At 40.5% G+C, this 12,009-nt stretch overlaps 2 protein-coding genes across 3 annotated transcripts; both read right to left on the bottom strand.

Annotated features, from left to right (window-relative positions):
• Positions 1 to 1,182: 1,182 nt before the first annotated feature.
• LOC105013757 lies at positions 1,183 to 4,270 on the bottom strand. 2 transcript variants are annotated; one of them, XM_020051608.2, is made up of 6 exons: positions 4,208 to 4,270; positions 3,969 to 4,053; positions 3,272 to 3,436; positions 3,074 to 3,205; positions 2,700 to 2,801; positions 1,347 to 1,425 (listed from the first exon to the last, which is right to left on the bottom strand). In XM_020051608.2, the coding sequence occupies exons 2-5, from the start codon at positions 4,051 to 4,053 to the stop codon at positions 2,701 to 2,703; spliced, it is 483 nt and encodes a 160-aa protein (XP_019907167.1). In that variant the 5' UTR covers positions 4,208 to 4,270; the 3' UTR covers positions 1,347 to 1,425; position 2,700. The 2 variants fall into 2 exon arrangements, with proteins under 2 accessions (XP_010873824.1, XP_019907167.1); XM_010875522.4 differs by lacking the exon at positions 2,700 to 2,801 and having other exon boundaries at positions 1,183 to 1,425; positions 4,208 to 4,269.
• Positions 4,271 to 7,890: 3,620 nt separating this feature from the next.
• On the bottom strand, positions 7,891 to 10,636 carry LOC105013758 (cytochrome c oxidase subunit 4 isoform 2, mitochondrial-like). The gene is given in 5 exon segments (NM_001304254.1): positions 7,891 to 8,499; positions 8,618 to 8,749; positions 8,816 to 8,980; positions 9,390 to 9,492; positions 10,542 to 10,636. Coding segments are annotated over 4 exon segments (534 nt in total). The 5' UTR covers positions 10,542 to 10,636; the 3' UTR covers positions 7,891 to 8,365.
• Between the last annotated feature and the right edge of the window lie 1,373 nt (positions 10,637 to 12,009).

Raw genomic sequence — 12,009 nt, 5'->3', positions numbered from 1 at the left:
ATGAGACTGATTTACAACCTGGATACCAGGTGAACAGAATAATCTACCAGGTGAAATACAAAACAGCGTTAAGTAAACAAGACCGCGCCCACCAGAAAATCACGGTTGATGATGCCAGTTGTATCGTGTTGTATCCTTAGTGCTTGTGCACGAAGCTGATTATTTGCATTTCAGAACCACTCAAATAAACCATACCATTTAAAAAAATAAAAAATGCTCACGCGTTAAATCACTACGTAACGAATAAATTAAGACTACTATTTTTGAGATTGACAGTGAGTTATAGGTGTAGTAGTGCAACATGCTCAATGCATGCCATAATTTGGCGCGCTTCGTCGTTGCTAGTAAAAATCTATTTAGCTAAAGACAGGAAGATTTGCTGTTAAATGACTAAGAAAAATTACAAATAGTACTCTGATTCAACAGCTCCCTCGCGTAGCCTACACACAAATGCATCATTATGATTCTGCCGAGTCCATGCGCAATTGCCGCCTTGACACCATATTAACAGCCATCTTTTACGCCTCACTTGTTACCTGTTCATGATTGCTGGGTGCTTTAAGTCGATCTAAGTGCTATTCCAGGTGCCTGTTTAGGAATCCACAAATGGCAAAAAATAAAAATGTTGCATGAAACTGCTCGTTGAGGGCATTTATTGGCTAGCGGACTGAGACGCCAAACTACGGAGAAGTACCAGATACATTAAACCCGAAGGGCGATGACACTTGAATGGCATCTTTTTTGGCTTTCTACAAAAATGTTCACAAGAAAACGCCAAAACGATACCTGCAGAGCCACTCTTGTTTTACTATTACCATGTCCAGGGTCTCGAAAAACCCGTTAATTGAACTGCACGGTATGGTACTGTGCGTCTCACAGAGCTGCATTGTAGTTCTTATTTTCTATTACTGTCTATCGTAATTACTCAGTAATGGTTTTGTATGTTGCTGTAATTTAACGCATTACTCAATATGGATTTTTAACATTAATTATCTGGCGGGATCAAGTAATGCCACAATAGCCAGTTAAAGAAACTTGCATTGAAGATGCAATGGAAAAGCAATTAAATCGAAAATCGTTAACGGCATCTTGATTGCAAACTTGAATTACCCAAAATGTCTACTGTACGTTTCAGAATTACAGGAATTCCTGTTGTCTCAGACCATAGAGAGGGACAGAAGGAAGCAATCCAGTTTTATTCATTTATTAAACAGCAAAAGGATAGATTCGGATGGACAGTTTGCTAAACAGGTTCAAGGTTCACTTTCAACACAGTGGTCCGTCTGTTTCTTTACTTCCATTGTTTTTTCTCGTAGTCCCACTTTGCAGAAAATCCCTCAATTGGGTTGATCCGCATGTCCAGCATCCTTTGGACCTGCTTTGCCTGCCAGTCCTCTCCAAAGGTTGGAGGTTGGGGTGGATAAACTGAGAGACAATGGAGAAAAGCGTGACAAAACAGTATTTCCCAACTCCAGTACTCCGGTAACGTGCCGCGTTTCCCCTGGTGCTTTATCCCGGTACCAGGGCTGCACCGGAGACTAATGTTCATGTTGGCTTCAGACTAGTTTCCACTATACTTTTGCTACCGAGGACTTAAGGAGGGACTCACGCGGAGAGGGAGGAGTAAATTATCCACGCGATTAGGTTTTCCGGTTACGAAAAGTAAAAGGCGAAATTTTTCTTGTAGTAAAATAAACAATAACGCCATGCTCAGTTTTACAATACAGCGTTTGAACTTACGTATGAAAACATTTCTTCCTCAAACTCCTGCGACCGGCTACTTCACCTACACTCGTGAGTCTGCAACTAAACCAGTTTAAGTATTTTGTCAAAACTATCTAGAAGGATTTGGGAGAATTTTGGTAATTATAGTGTTGTTGTAGGTTCTGCAGACTACGTCTCAGTCTCAGCGCTCCGTTTCTATGGAGTCAATGGCATCGTATCACCTTCGGTCGTTCCAACTCATTCCGTTCTGACCCTTTGCTTCCCTGTACTGTTGGTTTATTTTATCAGAGATCTGTTTTATATCGTTTTCACGGCCCGTAACGCGTCAGTCCGCAAACCCCGCCCCGCCTGATGTCCACCAGAGACGTCAAACTAATAGCGTTGCGCCGGTAGTCATTCATTGTCAATGAAGCAATCCAAAAAAGGTGCGTTTGGTGTAACGCATGCGTTCAATAATTTTAATTTGTCCGTGGTTTTACTGTTGCGATGGTACGAGGAAAGTTCCCAATGAAAGGAGTACGTGGCAACGAATGGCACATAGCCAGACCAATAAACTGGCACGTTTATCAAACGTTATATTATTTACAATGTTAAACTGTTCAAGCTAAATGGGCTAAATAAATTTTCTCAAGTGGCTACAGTAGCCTACCTAACCAACTCAAAAACTAAGTAGATAGCGGAATGTTGATGTTAGCTAGCATTGTATCATGCAAACCATTCTGCTCTAACTAGGCTGAATCACCAGCACCTGTTATCAACAATTATAGCAGGCTCTCTCATTCAACTGTGCAGATATAACTAGTAGCAATCCTGCTACAGGCAGCATTTTTGGAGTTGATGTCCCAGTGGCAATAGGCCCTATGCACTTCTGTCAATATAGAGCAGGTTCTCTAGAGACTGCAAAAATAGTCTCCCTGCTTCCATCTGTATACCTTGCAAAAGCAAATGTGCGTCACGTACAAAAAAATACGTACTCTAAATGTTGATTATCTGGTGGACATCAGGCGTCAGTCCTAAAGTCTGGGGCTTGGCACCAAAGACCAGGCTACTCGGCCATGGCCTGGTGGCTGACTGGCCTGTCTCAGTGGAAACAGAAACATCTAGACTTCAGGGTAAAGCACCAGTGGAAATACGGCACAACAGTACTTTTATTGCAGCCCCAGCCATGCACAGCTGATTCAACTTGTCAACTAATTTTCTGGCTCTCATTGAGTTGAATTGGGTGTGCATGTCCATGGCTACAACAAATTTGAGCTGTTGGGGGTACTTGAGGACTGGAGTTGGGAACCACTGTCAGAATGAGACCATGCAGCGACTGCTACAACATCCTTTCAGTTAGAAATCTTACCATAGAGGCCCTGCCAAAAGACCACCAGACCAGTAAAGCCAAAGACAAAGAACATTCCACCAATGACAGTCTTCCACTCCTGGGAGGGCCTCTTCATCTCAGGATAGGTGTGGTTGAACTTCAGCCTGTACACTAGGATAGAGAAAGATGTTATGTAGGACCAAAGACAGTTGATAAAGTAACGAAACAGGCACTTACAAGCAATTTTCTCCTCCTTGGACAGTGCACTCCAGGGCCCCTTTTCCTTCTGTTTCAAGCTCTTATCTGTAGCATCAAGGACATCCTTCCACGGTCTGTCTGGCAGAGGCGTGTCCGGGCGATCCGAATAGATTGGCTGTGACATGTCCAGCTGGTCAGACACCTCTTCAGTAAAGGAGGGATAGGACACATTATTGGACATGGAAAGTGTCGGTCAAGCAGTATCTGAGGGGGTGAAAGGTCATTTGAGGGGAGTCTGCCAACTTCAGATGGCGCCACACTGGGAGCATCCTGTTGGGCAATACTGGAAATGTTTCTACAAACATTGGCAATAGGTATAGTCTACAAAACCTTGTCCAATTTTGTTTTTAACATTCTACTTTTTGGAACCAAAAACTGATGTATACAATTTGCCCAGTTCAATTTCACTGGACTTTGGGTGTAGAAGTGATGCCTCTACATCTTTGTTTTTTCTGAGCCCAGGTCTGTTATCTTTCACCCCTTAAGTCAACACCACCATCAGCTGACGAAGAGAGCAACAGCATAGAAGTCTGTGCCAAAACCCCCCCTGACTGAATAAAGTTAGGTGAAATCCACAACATCTAAACTGACAATTCTTTTTGATAAGAATTTGACAAACTGGAAGTACATGTTCCTTCACAGACAGTTATGGATGCCATGTTATAGCAGAGAATACCATGACTGGCAGTCCCCAAGCCACTGTTCAGTGGCACAACAACACGCCTGGAAAACATGCACCTCACATGTCCTAGATGAAGCATCTATAGACGGGAGAAAGACAGGACAAGAATAGTCAGTTTAAATGCCATAAAAACCAAGCCTATTAATGAACATTAAAGGCTAATTCAAGTTGATGAACATAAAAGTCTAATTTGCTAGAGCATGACAAAATCATATGAAAGATAACTGTAGTACCTCTAAATTGTTTATGGCTCAAAAGCACAATTTTACCTTTGTTAAATGGTTGGTTATTTCTTGACACTTCTTTATAGGCCATACACTGATTTACTAATCATGGTCACCTGTGCACACCAGCAGGAAATATCACAGGGATTACATGCACCTGTCTCTGACATGGAATTGACTTTTACACTCCACAAAAATAATGGGCAGGATGAATAATACAAAACTTCATAAACTTTTTAACTTTCGATTTATTTATACGACAGGTCTGGAAATCCGTTTTGCATTACTGACTGTAGAAAACCGTATAAACTGTTATAAGTATGTGTTTGCTCAGCCATTTGCTGGCACGCCTACCTATTGGTCACATTCACCTGCTCATCATGCACGAACCCATGGCTAGTGGCTGACAAATTGCTATATGATGTGGTTAGCTGATATGTAAAACACCTATCCAGGAATTTCTCAGGTGTCAGCGAGATCTGAGCTGAACTTCTACTGCTTCTCTACCATGTCATCTTTACATCTACATTTTATGCTGACAGTCTGTACATTTACCTCATCGTCAATGTATTTCAAATCCAAAATATCTGTTCACATACTTTGTGTTCACTGTAATTTTAACTTTTCTTAATGTATACTATGATGTCTGTGTTATTTGTCTTTATGAGGCTGAATAACAATATAATTTCATTAATATTTCTATATGTTTAGTTGAACCACATAATCTCTACAAGTTAACACAAAAATATGAATAACATTTGATAATCTTGTCAAATTGTGATATTAAAATAACACTCTAAGAGGGTGTAATGTATCACAACAGGGTAAAAAGCAATACAAGCAATTGTAATTTAACAGACAATATGCTTCTAAACATAACACATACTGACATTAGTTATTTATTATAGATATTTTCTAAAAAGATTTCCACGACCAGAATCTAATAGGGTGGAAAGTGATTTCAAATATAATAAAACTAAATACAATATTCATTGAACATTTGTTTTTGATGAAATATATTTTAACTAGGACTACAAAACAACAACACCTACATTCTCTGAAATACTTACAATTCCCTTTCAACATCAATATTTTTGTGGTTTTACGGTTAAGGACACCAGCCCTCATAATAATTTGCTTTGTCTGTTTACGTCTACAGTTGTGTGAAGATGTTTCCATTATCAAAACATATATTCCAAATTGTAGAGAAGGGTATTTTCAAAGATGTTGCTAAAGAGTTTTTTATAAAAGGTCATGAAAGTAATTGATGCCTAATTATTCTGACAAACTTGAAAAAACTATACATCAGTGGGAAAATACTGCTGTTAGATTTGGTTCATAAGAACATATTATCCTGATCAACTTACATGAGCAACTAGGGTTAAATACCTTGCTCAAGGGCACAACAAAGACATTCATTTTTTCACCTTGTCAGCTTGTCATCAGAACCAGCAACCTCTCATTCACTGCCCCTGTGCTTATAGTCATAAAGCATTATAGCAGTATTTTCTGTTTATAATTGACATAGGTTGTTTTCCTTTAGTCAATATGCATTTCTCTACTAGCATATGATTGCATTCAAATGGTATTTATGACTAAATTAACAGCTGGCCGTTTCCCTCTCCTTATTTGTTTATGAATGCAGCATTATTTCAGGAAGAAGTGAATGGCTGAGAAGGAGAATGGGGAAAGTGTGTTGAGACCAGTGCCACCACCAACTCATGTTCTGACCCTCCTCTGCTTCAGGGAACAGAGCGAGGAAGTAGTGGGATCTCTTGTGTTGCAGGCCGACAGATGGAAACCCAGACCTTTGTGATGTTTACCGTACATTGACCAGATGCTTCTATTTCACAGCGCTGTCCAAGCTTCCAGAATTGGAACGATACCCTATCAATCACTTGCTGTGTTGTCCCCTCACCTTTTTATTTAATTAAACAGTGTAACATAGCTATGTTCAGGTGTGGTGCAAGTCTCTAGACTTGTTTGCTTTATATTTATTTATATTTAATAGAATGTAAAATAGACTGGAATAAAATGAAATAAGATTCCAAAGTACTTGTCATCTTTTGGGCAAAGATGAATAACAAGACATTAAGTCACCAACACCCTATACATTACCATTGTCATTTCTGAAAATGCTTACCTGTACTTACATTATCCTTTAAAAAAAGATGACTAACAAGCAAATACTGCTACCACTGATCACTCGACTCTAGGTAGTAAAACTAGAATTAGTTGTTATTCTTAGCCAGATTTAACGATGAATTCCAAGTATTTGTATGTATTATCCTACTGTCAGACCCAGAAAAAGCTACTTTCTTCGGTAATGTGAACTTTGTCTTAAATATGTTTCCTCTATCTATGTGTGTGTATGCTTGTGGAAATAAATCCATTCATGAGGCACAATAAGGAATCAAATCAGCATTGACAGAAGTATAACTATACTATGAATTTAAAACAATGATTACAATCTCAACATAGCTAAGTAACATACTTAACATACATATTAACATACACTCACCTAAAGGATTATTAGGAACACCATACTAATACTGTGTTTGACCCCCTTTCGCCTTCAGAACTGCCTTTATTCTACGTGGCATTGATTCAACAAGGTGCTGAAAGCATTCTTTAGAAATGTTGGCCCATATTGATTGGATAGCATCTTGCAGTTGATGGAGATTTGTGGGATGCACATCCAGGGTATGAAGCTCCCGTTCCACCACATTCCAAAGATGCTCTATTGGGTTGAGATCTGTTAACTGTGGGGGCCATTTCAGTACAGTGAACTCATTGTCATGTTCGAGAAACCAATTTGAAATGATTCGAGCTTTGTGACATGGTGCATTATCCTGCTGGAAGTAGCCATCAGAGGATGGGTACATGGTGGTCATAAAGGGATGGACATGGTCAGAAACAATGCTCAGGTAGGCCGTGGCATTTAAACGATGCACTAAGGGGCCTAAAGTGTGCCAAGAAAACATCCCCCACACCATTACACCACCACCACCAGCCTGCACAGTGGTAACAAGGCATGATGGATCCATGTTCTCATTCTGTTTACGCCAAATTCTGACTCTACCATCTGAATGTCTCAACAGAAATCGAGACTCATCAGACCAGGCAACATTCTTCCAGTCATCAACTGTCCAATTTTGGTGAGCTTGTGCAAATTGTAGCCTCTTTTTCCTATTTGTAGTGGAGATGAGTGGTACCCGGTGGGGTCTTCTGCTGTTGTAGCCCACCCGCCTCAAGGTTGTGCGTGTTGTGGCTTCACAAATGCTTTGCTGCATACCTCGGTGGTAATGAGTGGTTATTTCAGTCAAAGTTGCTCTTCTATCAGCTTGAATCAGTCGGCCCATTCTCCTCTGACCTCTACCATCAACAAGGCATTTTCGCCCACAGGACTGCCGCATACTGGATGTTTTTCCCTTTTCACACCTTTCTTTGTAAACCCTAGAAATGGTTGTGCGTGAAAATCCCAGTAACTGAGCAGATTATGAAATACTCAGACCGAATTTCAGAGACAAAAATAATCTTAGATGTAGTGTAAACATTGGAATTGGGTTTTCAAAATTCAAATAGACTGATATCAATGTCATCAAATAATCCGTTCCCTTACCAACCTCGGGTTTGCCTATTCGCCTTGTCTTAACATAATGCAGCAAAAAATAAAACAGCAAACTCACCATTGACCTGCTCAATGAAAGCCATTGCAATCGTTTTTTTTTTTTTAATAGAGCAGTTTAGCAGTTTAAGTAAAATGTTTTCAGACAAATGTATCTTTTCCTCTCAGCATAATGTGTTTATATTAGTTAAGCAACACTTTTTTTTAGAATAGAAATTATGTTCTGTGAGAACTAAAAATGCCACATTGAAGACTTTCCCAGTGAGGGGACTAAATAATGTGGGCTACTGTGTTGTTAGGACCAAAGGCAACAGTACATCCCATAACTCTCACAGGGTCAATCCATTCACATTACCACAGGAAGACTGAGGACAAACAGCCCATAATGATCAACTCTTATTTTCTCAGAAATATGGAGAGAAAATGAAGTCATTTATTAATTAATAAGAGGAAGGATTCAGATAGATGGATAGTTGGCTGAACACAGGTTCAAGGTTCACCTCCTTCAACACAGTGGTCCCTCTGTTGACCTGCTTTCTTTACTTCCATTGTTTTTTCTCGTAGTCCCACTTTGCAGAAAACCCCTCAATTGGGTTGATCCGCATGTCCAGCATCCTTTGGACCTGCTTGGCCTGCCAGTCCTCTCCAAAGGTTGGAGGTTGGGGTGGATAAACTGAGAGACAATGGAGAAAAGCTTGAGGATGGAATAATCACACACCCGTGTGTGTGATACTGGCTTGTGTATGTACACGGTATCAATTATTTGGATAATCAACCATTGGAAATGTTACCATAGAAGCTCTGCCAAATGACCACCAGACCAGTAATGCCAAAGAAGATGAACATTCCACCAATGACAGTCTTCCACTCCTGGGAGGGCCTCTTCATCTCAGGATAGGTGTGGTTGAACTTCAGCCTGTACACTAGGATAGAGAAAGATGTTATGTAGGACCAAAGACAGTTGATAAAGTAACGAAACAGGCACTTACAAGCAATTTTCTCCTCCTTGGACAGTGCACTCCAGGGCCCCTTTTCCTTCTGTTTCAAGCTCTTATCTGTAGCATCAAGGACATCCTTCCACGGTCTGTCTGGCAGAGGCGTGTCCAGGCGATCCCAATACATTGGCTGTGACATGTCCAGCTGGTCAGACACCTCTTCAGTACAGGAGGGATAGGACACATTATTGGAGATGGAAAGTATATGAGTCAGTTAAATAATTGTGACGAGATAGGAAAACCCAGCAGGCTCCCAGGACCTTGAGTACCTCTGACCTGATTAGCCATGATTAACACATTTTTTTTTAGGAACAAGAGTTTTACAGAAACCAATCCTGTTAGATTTCTGTTAGACGTCCCATACAGGATTTTCATTTCAACACGTCCACTAGTAAGAATCCTAAAGGATGGTTCCCTATAATTGTAACTATGGTGGGCCTGAACAATAAATCAGTCTACAAGTGTTATATTCCTTAACTTGACAGTTTTAGCATACAGTTAAACCGATAATACTGTAAATGTATATTTTTTCCCACAGTCTCTCATGCATGCAGTTCAACATGAATACCATGGTGCCCATGGGTGGACAGCCTGGCTCCACTGTCAGTCAGTGCCACCATGGCACGCCTAGTAAGCAAGCACCCAACGCGTCCTAGTTTCAGGTGAAGCATCTGAAAGACAAGTAAGGGAGAGATATAGGAGAAAATGTGTCCCAACAAAATTAGCTTCCACATAGCTGGTTGGGGTAATCCTGAATCCCCTACAGTGGCATAGTGAAAATTATTTGAACAGTAACAAAACTCTCCTTCAACACGATACCATAAACATTTCAAAAGCTTTTTTGCCTGTAAAAAGCAAGTCAAATCCATATATTGTGTTACTAGGCCACTAAACAGTTAATGAGAAAAATAAGCATACGTTCACCTTCATAAAATGATTGAGAATTGAATATGACAGTTGTCATAGGCTAACTGTTGCCATAGTGCTTTGGAGCCACTAGGCTCTTTAAAGGTCTTGTTATGGTTCATTACTGTATTACCAAAGGTACGTTGGATGATATCCAAATCCAGGCTTTGTCTGGACACTTAATCATCCTTTACAGTTAAGTACACCTTAGCCCACCTGTCCAGGCGTACAGTAAACTAGACCAGGGGAAGATTCACATACACACACACACACATTGAAATTCAAATAAAAGATAAAAACTTGCACTTGGTAAACACAAGCAGCCATGTTGCCACATCTCCAATGACCTCCACACACAGTTGGACATTCAGACACACAGATCATGAAAAAAATTCATGAAAAAAGGAAGATTTTCAGTGCTGAAGTGTTTTCCAAAAAAGGAACTGTAATACAGATTTTTAGGAAACATTTTTTTGGAGACTTTCTGTTAACACACTAGGTGGCTGGATGCCCAAATGCATTTTCTTGAAAAGGCAATGTGATAAAACTATTTGCGTCCAAATATGCTAATGCATTCAGTGAAGAAAATCCCATTTATAGTAGCCTGAGCTGAAATGTTAGAAATAATTGCATAAATTATTATATATGCATTATATAAATGCATTTCAAACCATTTTCGCAGATGTCTTAAATGCCTGTCTGCAGGATCTGTTAGACATGTCCAGCCCTGACCAAAGCCATGGGTTGAAATAACCCTCCCCCCCAAACCCAGTCTTCTTTTATCCCAGAGGTTCTGAAACCATCAGGTACTCACATTTTTCTTGAGAAAGTGGACCTTAAAAAAATACACAAAAAAAGCGCCCCCTCTTCAGCAAAAGCCTGCTTTGGCGAACTCCCTTTATCTCAGCCTTGCTTCTTGTCAAACATTCACACTGGCCAGGAAAAACTGTGTGGGAGGGTGAAAGAAGGGGAAGGAAATAGGCAGGAGAGGGCGTGTGAGAGCAGAGCTTAGAACGAGACAGACTGAAGAAGTTCAAGTAAACAAGCTGGGAAATCTTGTGACGCTGCTGGCAGACTAGACTGGGGCTAGGGTTGCACTGTGGGATCTACTTTAACACACTCCATATTTCAGGCTCACGTCTCCTCTCAGTTCACTCTGTTTAATATTTGTATATGTTACCTTCACAGATCTTAACGGAGAACTCCATAGTGACACAGAAACAGGGAGCCTTTGGAATCCAGATCACTTTGTTTCTATTTCTAGAGGGAGGAGGAAAAGAGCTACATTCTTAGAAATGAAGAAAAAACATCTTAGGGTGACAAAGAGTCACAGAGGCCATGTGAAAGAGTGCAACCAAGAGGCAGGGACAAAAAGTCAGCAAATGAGAGCTGTCACAGTGTGTTATAATAATACAGTTAAATTTTTGGTAAGTACAGGGCGGATTTAGATTTAACCCTGTAGGGCCGGGACTAGCAGTACCCCTGGCATTCCCCCTGTTCTGTTGCTGCTATTTGATCCTCTGGATGATAACCAACTGCATGCATATGGCACTGAGAGGAGAAATTAGGGAGTGGCAAGAAGAGTTGGACAGGCAGTTTGTACAGTAATGGTTCATTCCAATAAGCTAACTGACTGGACCCAGATTGCCCATTTTAAAAGACATGTTTTTCTCCAACCTAGTTGTGGACCTGCAATCCAAACACTGAAGGATTTTAAAATGTCTAGATAATTTATGAAATTACTTTTGTGAAACTAGGAGTAGCGGCCCTACTAAGGTCGCTACAGTATATACAGTTATGCTAAAAAGTTTGCATACCCTTGTAAAATGTAGAATATATGTACCATTTCAAAAGAAAAATGAGTGAGCATGCAAAACATCTTATTTCTTAAGGGATTCACATTCAACTGTAGGTCATAACAGAATGGCACAATCATAAAACAAAACAGGGCAACAAAGAAAAAAATTAACTGACCCCTGTTCAAAAGTCTGCATACCCTTAGTTCTTAATACTGTGTATTGCCCCCTTTAGCATCAATAACAGCGTGCAGTCTTTTGTAATAGTTGTCTATGAAGCCCCGAATTCTTGCAGGTGGTATAGCTGCCCATTCATCTTGGCAAAATGTCTCCAGGTCATGCAAAGTCTTTGGTAAATCTCCCCAGAGTGGCTCAATGATATTATGGTCAGGAGACTGATGGCCACTCCAGAACCAGGTGGTATTCTTGTCACGGTGCAGTGAGGATCAGTGCCACCGTCCCGTACACCGCCAGTTCCCATCACTC

This window comes from Esox lucius, chromosome 12 (assembly GCF_011004845.1).
Source record: "Esox lucius isolate fEsoLuc1 chromosome 12, fEsoLuc1.pri, whole genome shotgun sequence".
Taxonomy (NCBI): domain Eukaryota; kingdom Metazoa; phylum Chordata; class Actinopteri; order Esociformes; family Esocidae; genus Esox; species Esox lucius.
The sequence above is the reverse complement of the archived record's forward strand: the minus strand, read 5'-3'. Positions and strand labels throughout refer to the sequence as shown.